The sequence below is a fragment of the Anabrus simplex genome, chromosome 9 (assembly GCF_040414725.1).
Source record: "Anabrus simplex isolate iqAnaSimp1 chromosome 9, ASM4041472v1, whole genome shotgun sequence".
In the NCBI taxonomy this organism is placed as follows: Eukaryota; Metazoa; Arthropoda; class Insecta; order Orthoptera; family Tettigoniidae; genus Anabrus; species Anabrus simplex.
This window is the reverse complement of record NC_090273.1, coordinates 126,084,821-126,099,622: the sequence shown is the minus strand read 5'-3', so window position 1 is coordinate 126,099,622 and position 14,802 is coordinate 126,084,821. Positions and strand designations below refer to the sequence as shown.

Below are 14,802 nucleotides of genomic sequence, written 5' to 3'. Positions count from 1 at the left end.
CAGATGAATAACGTCAACAATGAATCAAATTCCCGCCCAAACGTATGACAAAATATATAATGGTTAACTTAATCGATCTTAAAAGTGTCAAGAATTTTATAGCTTAAAGAAAGATAGCATAATTTGTTGGGTCAAAAATGACCCACCCGGGCATAAATGGGTTAATTTCCACCTTCACATTTAATAAAGAGATCTATAAAATCACTAACATTTTTAAGAAAGACAATGTAAAAATAGCCTTCAAAACAAAGAATAAAAATGCAGATATCCTATACAATTTCACATCACTTAACGGGATTAATAGTTTCTCAAAATCAGGAGTTTACAGAATCAAGTGTAATAATACAGACTGGCAGAAGTTTCAACACAAGATATTCAGAACATATTAATGCCCTAAGATATAACAAATTCTCAGCAGTAGGCCAGCACATGCAAGATTACAATCATAATTTTACCGACATAGAGCAAGATATGGAAATCCTTAAGATATTAAACAAAGGCCCTCTACCTGAATAACCGAAAACTGTTTTATACATTTAGATCAGTCCCACACCCCTCAGCCCTGCCATAAAAATAGCCCCTCTGATTTGCCCTACCCCGTTTTTCCCCTCCCTTTCAGATCTTCTCTACTCATGCTTCCCTTCATATCAGTTATGCAATACGTCCAACACACCACAGAGCAAGTTTACAGTAGTCGCATATTATTTTTCATTATATATTTTTTTATTTTTCGCTATTCGATCGACCCCTTTTTTCAACAGCTCTTGTATTAATTTGGCTTTTTATTATTATTATTTATCAGTCCGCTTGTTTCCGCACTGAACTGCAAATCTTCAAGAACTACTTCATAGAAATAATTCGACCTTCATGCGCAAATTTTGCCTTCAGTTTTTAAGGACATCAAACTAGAAGCTCTTTGAACGACATCAATGTAACATGTTTCTACATTATTCAATGCATGTGTATAACTTAATTTCTAAATACCACTGCTACCATATAATGACTTATAGCTATCAGAACTTTTCAATGAATGATACACAAGTTTTAAGAATCTTCAGTATCCAGATTAATCAACTTGAATCATCCTTCAACGGCAGTTAAGTGCCTTATTTTAATGCATTTCATGGATAATTTAAAACTTTTATCACCATTGTGACTATTTTTCATCTTCAACTTTTAAATTTTAGCGTCAAACCACAATATTTTTACGGCATATGTACATTGTTTATGGACCTTCTGATATGTTGTGCAATTTGTGTTATTGGCTCAGGTCGAAACTAGAACAAAATGTTTCATATGTAATGTAAACCGCATTGCAAAAATTTTGTACTGAAAAGGTGGAACTGTTAAACTAAAACTTTTAATTTTCTATGGGTACACTCTGAATTCACGTTCTCCGCAGGCTGGGACCTGAACAGAATAGTGGTGCCAGTCTGTCCGTATACCATTGTTCAAAAGGCTGAATTGACTGAAAATTACAGAACAATAGGCTGTCATTTCCCTTGCCAGCAAAGTAATTCTCACAATAATGAATGAGAGGCTGAGGACTTTTCTCCTCCCACAAATACCAGAGGAGCAGACTGGGTTCATTCCAAAGTAACTCATGAGCAAATTCCAACAGCTCATAGAGAAGACCAGTGTGTTAATTGTCAGGGTGTACACTCAACCAAAATCCTCTTGTTGGAAATAGGATTAACATATTGCGCAGGTGGTAGGATTCCAAGTATCATCTCATCACCCACCCGATATCCACAGTTTACGAATATCCGAATATCCTCGTGTTTCGACAATGTATAAAATAAGTATTTCTTTGCTGGCCAATTTTTATGCGGGTGTGTACATGTGTTTCATGGACTACAAAGAAATCTTTCTACAATGTGAAACGGTCAAAACTGGAATCTTGGAACATGGCAACAATACACCTTCTTAGATGTGCTCTCAACTAATACTCGATGGAGGTACTGTACAAATAAGATATGCAGACAATGCTTTGATAATGATTTACAACAGATCGGCAAGATACCGAGACCATCACGCAGATGATAGACGAACATAGAGTGTATGGAGTTCAAATCAACACCATGAAGACTAATGTGATAATTATAGCTTGCCCTAACAAAAACCTGCCTAACATCACAAGGGTTGCAGGCTATGAAGTGATCAGAAGTGACATTTCTGCATTCACAAAGTCCATTTTGATGCATATCCAAAGTGGATGATGATTATGATGATAATAAAATTATACTAAATTTATAAATACATAAAAAATGTATGCCTAAAATGTAACTCCTCGATTTTAAAACCACATTTTGTCCCTCCACAAGTTTTCAGGTCACATCAATTGTCCCACTTTCAGCAACCTTGCCCCCCCCCCCCCCCTCCCCCAAACAAAGTCACTTTTAATAATTCAGCTATTCCATATGTTACATTTAGATTTAGTTAAGCTTAATTTTTTTTTTTTTTTTTTTTTTTTTTTTTTTTTTTTTTTTTTTTTTTTTGCTACTGGCTTCACGTCGCACCGACACAGATATGTCTTATGGCAATGATGGGACAAGAAAGGGTTGGGAGTGGGAAGGAAGCAGCCGTGGCCTTAATTAAGGTACAGCCCCAGCATTTGCCTGGTGTGAAAATGGGAAACCATGGAAAACCATCTTCAGAGCTGCCGACAGTGGGGTTCGAACCTACTGTCTTCCGAATACTGGATACTGGCCGCACTTAAGCGACTGCAGCTATAGAGCTTGGTTTAATTTATTTAAAAAAGGATGTATATTCTGAGAGAAATTAGTACTGAAGAACAGAACGACAATAGAATTGACACAGTATAAGATCAAAAAGATCAGGAGATGGATGAACTGTAGACCCAAAATGTATCATTCCTGGAATTTACATTATTGTCATCATTCAAGGAGATGATTTCAAACCTTCCCGTCGCATAATTATGTTGCAGTTTTCCAAACAGGTCTAAGTCGGGCATCATCAGTTGTTTGTCTTACAAGGGAAGTCTCTCTTTGCTGGTGCTTACCAAATAAACTAATCTCTTTAAAAAAACTCAATGAACTTTTCCACCAATACCCTTTGGAAGCAACAAGATTTCTGCATCCTTGTTACGGTATACAGTTCAGAAGGACTAGTGAATGTTCCCTTTACAATTTGTCAGGCAACAAAACTTTTTTTTTGCAGAACTAAGGGCCGATTCAACAATCTGCTGGTAAACTAGATGGCAGTCACGCAGGTAAATTACCTGGTACTTTGGCTTGCATGCTATCACCTCTGCGTTAAGCGCTAGGTAGCTACCCAGAGCCAGACACCTATATACGGAGTTGGCTAAACTGATTTTCAGCAATTTCTCGCTTTTGACTGAGGTGCTCTCTATCATTCGATATGCGAAGCTCATTTTGATCGCCTTATTTTACTGTATTTGCATCATCAAATGATTATCACAGTCAAGCCTAACAAGACGAGTCTGCAGTGTTATGGACAATGATTTATGTCAAGATTTTGTGAGGTTAATCTATGTGGGCTCAAAATCAATACTTATTCAGGCCTAAAATGTTGAGATTTAAAATTTAAGACTAATTGCCTTTGAGCATTCTGTCTGCAGGCTTCTATGAAATGTCACCACGATCCTCTATTTGCACTAGTTCTGTGGCCTTGTTTAGCTGAACATGCTTACTTTTATTGATGACTAGCTGAGGTACCCGTGCTTCGCTACGGAATTCTCAGAAAGACTGTCTTTGTGGTTTTCCTAAATGAAGTCAACATGGGTCATTAAAAAAAAGTCAGGAATGTAGCGATTAAAAGCAATGTTACCATATAAGAAATTTGATCAAATGAAAAACCGTACATTTTCTCACTTTTAACGGTGCCGACCTAACAGTCCAAAATTCTAGTGCTCGAATCACCAGGCCGCAGGCAGCCGTGAACACTCCTCTGCCATTATTCCGTTAAATATGCACACGGCTCATTCTAATCGGCGCTTCAGAATAGGGACTGAATAGCTTGAATGCTATGATGATGAACCAGTGTGTTACGTACCAGTAGTATCAGAAAATTTATGAACCAGAGGAATGGCATGCTCAAGAAGAAAGTTACCTAACTCCCCAGCTACTTCCCGCCAATATTCAGGCAGGCTGTTATAATCGGTACGACTGGGTGAGTTCACAGTGCGGTTAGGGGCGCGCAGCTGTGAGTTTGATCCGGGAGATAGTGGGTTCAAACCCCACTGTCGGCAGCCCTGAAGATGGTATTCCGTGGTTTCCCCATTTTCACACCAAGCAAATGCTGGGGCTGTACCTTAATTAAGACCATGACTGCTTCATTCCCATTCCTAGCCCTTTCCTATCCCATCATCACCATAAGACCTATCTGTGTCGGTGTGACGTAAAGCATCTCTCGGAGATAAGTGGCAATAGAAGGCACAAAGCACATCACAACAAACAACGGTCAATGCAATGTTATTGTTAATCAATTTTATGATCTTTGTACTTTGTAGGCCTTCACATTAAGTCTTCATTTGAATCTGTAATATTAGTGTGCCTTATTATTTATAGCATAGACTGGAATTCCTTACTCCCCGACTTTACATACCAATTTTCATTAAATCCTGTTTACCCATTTTCTCGTAACTCGGCGCTGATATTCACTTAAGCAACAAAAATCCACATTCATGTTTATCTCTATTATCATAGCCGGTACGGTGAAAATGTAAGACATAAATGATCGGAAATTTAATACTATATGACTTTAGTTACGAGTACTTATCGATAGGAACACTAATAACATAAATATTTAAGAATTAAATTTTAGACCTTCCCCTGAACTACCATTTCACTCAGCGTGAATAAAATTATTTACAGCCTAGATTGTAGCAATTTATTCCCAGACTTTCATATCGATTTTCATTAAGATAGCACCACTAATAACAATTTTTATTAAAATTTAGACCTTCCTCTAAACTACCATTTCTCTCAATGTGAATAAAGTTATTTATGGCCTAGATTAAAGAGACATATTCCCCAACTTTGCATACTAATTTTCATGAAATTTTCTTCAGCCATTTTCTAGTGATGCATGTACATACAGATAGACATAAATTACAGAAAATGAAAAAGTGCATTTCCTTGTTACTGTGGACACGACCGATACAGAAATACCAATCTTTTTTAAATTCTGAGCAATGTACAGACAACAAGTTTATTTTATATATATTTATTTCATTCTAATATTTTATCTTAACATTACTTTCTATAAGTAGCACTTATATAAGGCATTTTATAATACATAGACATTATAATTAAACATTTGAATGAAATATATTATCAATAAAAGAACTCATGAAAAAAGGTATGCAAATTAATACAGCAGCTAATAATAAAATTTTTAAAATCTGGCATAATGGAGACTTGAACCTGTGTACCTCATGTTACAAAACAGGTGCATAAGCCATTAGGATACCAGAAGGCTGCCATCAGTCTTGGCTTATATAACAAGTTATAACTGATGTTTGAAAAACAAAAAGGTAATGAATGAATGAATCAATCAATCAATCACCACTGATCTTCATTCAGGGCTGTCGCCGAGGTGGCAGATTCCCTACAGTATAAACTGTTTAACTAGTCTTTTCTTAACTGATTTCAAAGAACATGGAAATTTACTGAATATTTCCCTTGCTAAAAATACTCCCATCCCAAATTTCTCTTCCCTATAAATGAATATTTGCCACAATTTCTTCTCTTCAATTCCAACTTTATCTTCGTATCTTTCCTACCTTTAAGAGCTCGACTCAAGCGTATTTGCCTACTAATGTAATTCCACGCCAATTCTCCACCGACAGCTCAGAACATACTGCTTAGCTAAGCAGCTCGTCTCCTTATTCTAAGTCTTCCCATCCCAAAGTTTGCAACATTTTCTTAACATTACTCTTTTGTCTTAAGTAACCTCTGATTTCAAACTAAGAAAAAAATGCCTAAAAGTATTTTTGGCTCAATTTTTTTTTTTCTGGAAGCATTAAATCTCAACTTCAGTGAACATTAACTCACTTAATAAAGTAAAAATAAATAAAAAATGGCGTGTGGCTTTTAGTGCTGGGAGTGTCCGAGGACAAGTTTGGCTCGCCACATGCAGGTCTTTTGATTTGATGTTCATAGGCGACCTGCGCGTCATGATGAGGATGAAATTATGATGAAGACGACACATACACCCAGCCCCCGTGCCAGTGAAATTAACCAATTATGGTTCAAATTCCCAACCCTGCCAGGAATCTAACATGGGACCCCTGTGACCAAAGGCCAGCATGCTAACCATTTAGATTAGCCATGGAGTCAGACCACTTAATAAAATTATATTATTACAAAACTTCAATTTTTACACATTTTCCTATTTTATATGAATAGCTTAATTATAACAATAAAGTTGGTTTTAGGTCTCATGAATTAGTTCATGATTTTTGGAGATGCCGAGGTGCCAAAAGTTTGTTCTGCAGTACAAGTCGACTTATACGTGCAAAATTAACTCCCGTTCATCTGACATCAAAGGGTTATGATTAGGTTAAAAGAATTGAAAATATACACATATTCTAACATGGACAGGAATAAACCTAGTACTTGCATACTTACGTGAGGATACAGATTATACACCTTAGTTATCCTATATTTAACTCTTTTTTCTTATTTAGGGTTTCTGTTTAATAGTTTTACCATAACTTCAAAATGCTGTTAAATAGCCTTTATACAACAGCACATACTCTGAATTATTCTCTCATTATATACCATGCGACAACAAATGCAATTTTAATAGAGATGCAACAGCAATTGTGATGGCACTACGACAATTACGGCACTTCTGACATTTATGGCTGTGATAAAAGAAGCAAGATGTTATCTTGGTAAACATTGGAAGATCTTCCAGAGTTTCTCTTGCATTAGGGATAAATGGAAATAAAATCTCTCACCTGCTAGCAAAGAAACCAAACAAGCACAATCCAACTTAGAAACAGTAAAGAGTTACAAAAACAAAACGCAAGGGAAATTTTTCCAGTATGCCTTTATCTCATAAAACAATGAACAATGGCAAAATATTAAAAATACATATGAAAAGCTCAAGCCCAGATAACACGAAATAGCAAATTTAACTTAAAACTGAATAGAGATTGTGACCATCTCACTGCACATTCCCACTGAATCAGAATATTCAGTTTCAACCGTTCAGTATAGGCCTAAGCTAAAAGTAGAACACAACACATGAACATGATCTAGTATGTCCACATTTAAAGGATGGGCAGATACCAGCAGATTGGAAAAAAGGTATCATTCCACTCTTTAAGAAAGGTGACAGGAAGAAATGTTCCAGTCACAGAGGAATTACATTAACTTCCCAAGTGGAAAAGCTGTATGAAAGGATTTTAGAAAGGAAAATAAGACCATTGATAGAATTAAAGTTATCAGAGGAACAATATGGATTCCAGAAAGGCAGATCAACAGTTGATCTAATATTTGGACTGCGTCAGCTAATGGAGAAGTATTATGAACATAATAAGGTCCTTTGGCTGGCCTTCCTGGATATCAAAAAGGCCTTTGATGCTGTAAGTAGGGACAAAGTCTGGGAATTGCTGAGAAACAATGGAATCAATAATGAAATAATAAAACAAATTGAGAATTTATATGAAGACATCAGTAGTCTCATCAAAACGCAATCAGGAATGACGGAACCCTTTAGAATAACTACGGGCCTAACACAAGGAGTTCTGTCACCTCTTCTCTTCATTACTGTGATGAATGAGATTCAATAACAAGTATGCGAAAATGTTGGTGACAACAAAATGGAAGTCATGCTATTTGCTGATGACATCTGTATATGGGGAGATTCCAGGGAGGAACTTCAGGAACAAATCAATGCATGGACAGTAACAGGTAATGGGTACGGCCTAAGATTCAGTCAGGAAAAAAGAGAAGTGTTGGTTATGCAGAGAAATAGTCAACCTGAAGGTTACATTGAAACAGATGGTAAACAACTCAAGATGTCCAACAAATTCAAATATCTAGGAAGAATGATATCAGCAACAGGCTCCAGCAACAGGAATTTACCAGCAGGATTCAATTTGGAGGAACATTCTAGGGAGTTGTCCGAGACCTAACACGGAACCCCAAAGTACAATTGAAATGCAAGCGAGCAATTTATCTGACTTATTACATGCCAATTTTGACATATGGGAATGAGACCTGGACCATGAGGAAAAAGGATGAAGCATGGATTCAGAACGATGAAATGAGATTCGTCCGAGCGATGATTGGCGAAACAAGAAGAGATAAAATTCGTAATGAGATGATCAGGGACATTGCTCAGGTTGGCAGAATGCAGAATAACATAACTCTGCGCAAGCTCAAATGGTATGGTCATATGCGAAGGATGGATCCTGATCGCATAGACAGAAAAATGTATGATATGCAGTTAAAAGATTCAAGACCAAGAGGGTGGCCAGGAATGCGATATACAGACATGGTGAAAAACGACATTCAGCAACGAGGAGGGGACTGGGACAACATTGAAGACGGAGAGAAGTACAACGACAGAAGTTGGTGGAGGGGCTTCATTCGCCGACCCATTGTATAGATGGAACGACGTGGGATATCAAATCAAAACTAGGCAAGAAATGAACCACCATGAAGAAAAGAAGCTAGGTGCCAGTATTAATGTTTTGGTCACCTATAAAATCCAAATGATTTGAGTGAACAGGATAGTTGACATGCCCAATGATGCAATTGATTCTGAATTTCTCCACCATGACATGGGTCTTGTATTACTCGGACATTGCTTTTGTAAGTATAGAATAAGCTACGCTAGGCCACCTCTAGCAGACTGTCTTAAGTTTGTCTGGGTATGCTATTCATACGTGTGCATATATTTTCTGAGTAATTTTGAAGTAATGTCAGAAACGACTGGTATTCTGAAAGCCCTTCGTTTTATCTCAGACACTGTAGCACAGGTTTGATGTGATTGTTATAGTTCTCTTGTAGGCTATGTATCTTTCAACATCCACTACAAATAGATTAGTTGTAAATTCGGTGCAAGCTACCAAGTTGCATATCATAGTACGGTACTTTCTCATTCTATGCACAAGTACGGATGTTATGATTAAGCTAACTGTGTAATTTTCCTTTTTTGCATCACACCAACAGAGATAGGTCTTAACTTATGGTGATGATGGGAGAGGAATGGTCCAGAAGTGGGAAGGAAATGACTGGCCTTAAATAATATACAGCCCCTAGTGTGAAAAATGGGAAACCATCCTCAAGGCTGCCAAGAGTGGGGTTGGAACCCACTGTGTCCCAAATGCAATTATACTGTGCATCTTATTAGGGACCAGGGCTAGACGAAGGCTTTCAAATACTACAGAAACTTTAAGTTGCAATATCAATTACCTGACTGTGACAGCATTAGACATGTTGTAAATTACCTGTGCAAATGGTTGCAAGTTTGATTTAAAATGGAAGAAATCTTGTATCACTCATCATTAACAAATAATATTCCATAACATGAATAAACAAAAGGACACTTATTAGAGTCACTCCAGAAGTTGATACTCTTTCATATGGTGCTATCTGGTAACTACCTTCTGAGAATTAAACCTTATGGATAACACCAAGGTACTTATACTGAGGATGAACACTGTGTAGGTTAAGCAAAGGGAAGAATCTTCAAGATTTCTTGAACTTCTTTGCTGCTTTATTCCTTTAGACAGTAAAAAACCAACACTGCTGAAATTCATTTAATCAAATCCTTGCTTTAGAAAAACATTCCGAAGACAGGCATCTCAAGAAATATAAGCCAAACAAGAAACCTGTAGTAGTAGTAGTAGTAGTAGTAGTAGTAGTAGTAGTAGTAGTAGTAGTAGTAGTAGAAGATGCCCAACTAAAAATGATAACCAGAAAATATGATATAGGACTACAAAACAATTTTAAAAATTAAATATGCATACTACCTCAAGAAGTTCATCCACGCATATTCTCTGCTTTTCACGATCAACCTTTACTGCAAAAATTAAACACAAATGTAATACCACAGTGCCGAATGTTTTGCTCTAATATTCAAGCAACTGATTAAGTTTACCACTCAAATACTTACGAATCAATGCTGCATTTGTTTCATTTTTACGAAAACGAAATTTTTTCAATGCATCTCTCACATCATCCCCGATGTCACACACTTTGACAGACTGAAAACAGATAAAAAATAGGCGTTTCCCAAAGAGAGTAGTTTAGAGTTAGCTTTAAATTAAAAGTATTTCATAAAACCAAACTAACCATATTAAAGAAGGACGACTAACACGTAAGATTTTAATTTCCTGCTGTTCAACTACGCTTTAGAAAAACTACAATAGTTCTTATTCCACTTTCAAGCGTGCGAAACAAGTAACCGGATCCAGTGAAGACCAACAAACCAACGTGACACAAGCGTATCGACTACAACTACTCGCACAGATGCAAGATCGACTCTAATCTGATAATACAAGACAGACAAGATGAGAGGTCGATCTATCGATAGTACAAACGGATCAGGTGGGGGGGTGAAAGTCTAATAGCGCTTATGGTTCCAATCTGTAACTAGCTTCAGGTATTCATGAGTTATATTTTTGGGCTTATGCCGTGTAAATAATTGTAAACACACTCAACGTTTCGAAAGGAACCTTGCCTTTCTTCATCAGGAGACAAAAGAGAAGAGAAACGACGTATTGATGGTTGCTAGGAGAAAGCAACAAGGAAGCTTCAAATGGTGCCCAAAGATGTAAAGGGGACGCCATTTTTGCCCAATGCTAGAGACAATGAATAGTAACAGCAAAGCATTACTCTCTAATGGTTCTGATTATAGGTAGCCATGATTTACTGAGGTTGTAACCTGTATCACAGTTGAAATTATCTGGGTGTTTACGTATTTCAACCGCCTCCCTGATAATTCTTGGGCGATATTGCTTTATGCGGGCCAGAACATCCACTTCTTGGAACAAGACATCATGACCAGGTGTTAAGGCATGATCAGCAACAGCTGATTTATCAGGTTGGTTGAGTCTGATACATCTGGTATGTTCTTTGATGCGAGTACACACCGTTCTCGAAGTCTGCCCGATATAAACCTTGCCACAAGTACAGGGAACGCTGTAGATACCAGGTTGTTGTAATTTAGGCAAACTATCCTTAGTTGATCGCAGGAGTTGCCTAACCTTAATTGATGTTCCAAAAACAGTTCATACATGGTACCTACGTAAGATTTTAGCAATACGATCCGTCGTGTTGTGTATGTCAGGTAGGTAAGCAGTTCCTTTTACATCTTTTTTTCTTAACAGACGTCCGATTATGTGCCGATTTCAGAACCCTTGAGATCAAAGCTTTGCTCTAACCGTTGCTCTCAAAGGTGGCTCTCAAGGTGTTAATTTCCTCTTGTAGATCTGACGTTTCACAAATCGATTCAACTTCCACCAACAACCCGATTTTGGTTGAGGCTTTGTACTTACCATTATATTTGAGGAGAAAAGTACTTGCCTCCAAATTTATTCTCAGGACGCTCTCGATTACTTCCTACCCCCTCCTTCCAAATTATCTTTATTAGTACGAAACTATGAGGAAAGAGGTACTCCCCTACGCCGCTACTCAGATCTTTCCTGGGCATATAACTCCCTTTTCCCCTTCGAAATTCTATCATACATACTCCGTCTACATCTAATTCTCTTTTTCCTTTTCAAGCAAATTACTACGTCCTGCACATTATTCTTTCCTTATTCGGTTGTTCTCAGCCTGTAGGTCAATTATTTGGAACCCGTTCTAATAAATACGTCCGAATTGCAAGGTTACAAGATCATTACCCGTCCCAAATCTTATATACCGATGGGTTCAAACATAATAACCCTCCAGGTGTAGGGGCTTCTTTTTTTCCACAGAATTTACACATTTCAAAACAGTATACACTCCCGTCGGAGACATCTATTTTTACGGCGGAGGCTGTTGCGATCCGTCAAGCCTTACTATGCATAAAGTATTCTCAACTTACCAGTGCCTATATTGCATCTGATACCCTGAGTGTCCTCCAAGCTTTAAAAAATCCACGTTTCCGGAAAGATTGGTAGATTCAAAATCTTCGAAAAATTTGTTTTGATATACTGTACATCAATTAGGAATAATGATCACATAACTTTGGATTCCTTGTCATTCAAATATTAAAGTGAATGAACAGGCTGATGCCTTGGCTAATGTGACGGCTAAAGGACAGGGCGTAGCATACCAGTTGGCTTTACCCTTTTCTGGTTTTTGGAGCAGTTGTCGGGATACGATCAGACAAAGATGGCAAGGTGATTGGAGTCACTGATCGAGTGGAACGGGTCGAAGCTTGTTTACGCTTCTTCCGATTCTACCTAATTCTCCGTGGTTTAAACAACATTATTTTTCTGGACGTCATATCAATAATATTATTCGTATGCGTCTCAATCACATGTGCACTCCTGATTAGACATAGCGTATGCAGTAGGTCGAGTCTAGCCTCAGTAAATGTCATACTGCGGTCGGTTTAATTAACCACATTTTGTTTCAATGCCCGCTGCTCGAAGTTAGCAGAATAAAATGGTTTCAGCCGCTCTTTAGGCAACAATTCGCGTTACCCACTCAACTATCCTGTTGGCTAATAAATCCCACGCCCAGTACGGTGGTGGCTCTATCTAATTTCCTTTCCGAAACCAACACTTTCATTTAAACATTTCCCCTTGTATGTTGATCCGGTCATGTTCGTGTGGTAGAAAGTCGCCGAGAAGGATTGCTCTAGCGTGAAGCCTTGTACCTTGTGTCCTTGTGCAATTTCTGCGTGTTGTATTTCGTCGTAGATTTATTATACTTTATTCTTAACGTCATCCCTTGTGTTTTCGTCTCCTCCGTAATTTAGTGTTCTTATAGCGCCAGTGACTGAGTAAAGCGCTGTTAAGCAAAGCCCATTAAATTATAAATTAGAAGAAGAATCCATTACAGCGTTGAAATTCGCGCCATTTTATTGTTGTTGAGATATCGGCTGCCGATTTTAATATAAAAGTGAGAGTTATGCTATTAAGCTTAGGCACACACTTTTTGCATATGTTACAGTAGTTTCCTTCCTAGTTGAATTATGTTATTAGTAAATATATCGAAATATATGAGATTCATATGAAATTTTGATGCTACGTTTTTTACAATTTTTCATATTACAAGCAAACTATTAGCAGGTGACATATCAGGTGAAAGTTCAAGCGTTAGGAGGGTTTCTTATGTATTTTAATTGTACAGTAGCCTCAAATGAACGTTTGGCTTTCGAATTATGTACAAGTTATGGGGGTGTAATGTTATGTTCTGCGAGGTAGCATAACCTCAAATTTCTTACATTTATATTTATAGGACGGCAGGTCAAATTTCCGGTGAGAAATTAGAAGCAACGGCTCAAAATGAGGTCATTGCATTCTTCGACACTATTACTGACGAACAGGTAGCTGATTCATACTTTGGGTGTGACTCAGATTCTGATGATGTTTTTTCCCACATTGCTTCAAAGAAATCGTTCTGGTTCTACATTTTTCAAGGAGAGAGAATTATGAGAATTCAGATGGATCATCTGAAAGCTCAGGTAATCTTCCAACTCCTAGAGAAGGAAGTAGCGTTATAATTCCAAAGACCAGTGAAGATTCCAGTGATGAACATAGTGAACCTAGTGATGTTTCAGGTTACAAGTTTACAAAATAAGCTAATGACCCTCGTGGTTATACTTCAGGTCCTGGTACATACTCTCAAGTATTCGGACCTAAAGTCCAAGTGAATTTAGATTACCCTCTTGATATTTGGGGACTACAGTCGAGGAACTCAAAGCGATCTTAGGAGTGTTGATAATTATGGGATTTAACCAGTTCCCTTACCTTGGGCATTATTGGTCGTCTGATCCTAATCTGTATGTCAGTCGTGGGGCAAAGGTCATGTCAGTTAGAAGATTTCTACATATTTTACTCCTTTTTTTTTACATTTGAATGATTCTTCAAAAATGCCTGAGAAATGTAAGATTCATCAGTATAGATGAGAACATGGTGGGTTTCAAAGGACGGTCATCCTTGAAGCAGTACATGCAACTGAAACCTGTCAAAATAGGCTTCAAAATTTGGGTGGCTTCATGAGCTATGGTTGGCTTTATGTTGTTATTTCAAGTAAATGAAGGAAGGACAGACACGAGTGGAACAGGTTCATAAGGGGAGCGAGTTGTCCTTGAACTGGTCAAGACATTCGAGTTTCTTGGTCACTGTATTTTTGAGCGTTTTTTCACTAGTCTGCCATTGTTAAAAAATGTTTACAAAAGGAATATTTGGCTGTGGGACAATGTTAAAAACCAGGAAGTTTTTTCCAAAACACTTGCTGCATCCTGATAAGAAAATGAAACTAGACGAGTCAGATTTTGCTATGGGTGGAGACATATCTATAGTAAAATGGAAGGATAGGGGTACAAAGTCAGTGGTTGTTGATAGTAACATGCACAACCCTTCAGGTATGTGTCATGTTTCCAGAAGAAACCAACAGGGAAAAAGAAAATAATTCAGTGTCCTATAGCAGTTTCTGACTATAACAAGTTCATGGGAGGGGTAGACAAATTTGATCAGCTGATGGCCACATACTGTGTTTCATGGAAATCTAGGAGGTGGTGGCTAAAATTATTCATCACTTTTTCGATGCTGCAATATTTAAGTCATACATTCTGTATTATAAAACTGCTAAATTATCTCAGTTTTACAAACAGAGACCTATGACACATTTACTGTTT

The 14,802-nt window shown here is 37.5% G+C and overlaps 1 protein-coding gene across 1 annotated transcript in view; it reads right to left on the bottom strand.

The window, feature by feature from the left end:
* Positions 1-10,444, bottom strand: part of GMF (Glia maturation factor) — a 28,649-nt gene extending 18,205 nt beyond the window's left edge. The window contains exons 1-3 of the mRNA XM_067153616.2: positions 10,299-10,444; positions 10,120-10,210; positions 9,977-10,026 (exon numbers count right to left, since the gene is read on the bottom strand). Of these exons, the coding sequence (XP_067009717.1) occupies positions 9,977-10,026; positions 10,120-10,210; positions 10,299-10,301 (144 nt within the window). The 5' untranslated portion in view covers positions 10,302-10,444. The remainder of the gene's footprint in view (positions 1-9,976; positions 10,027-10,119; positions 10,211-10,298) is intronic.
* Between the last annotated feature and the right edge of the window lie 4,358 nt (positions 10,445-14,802).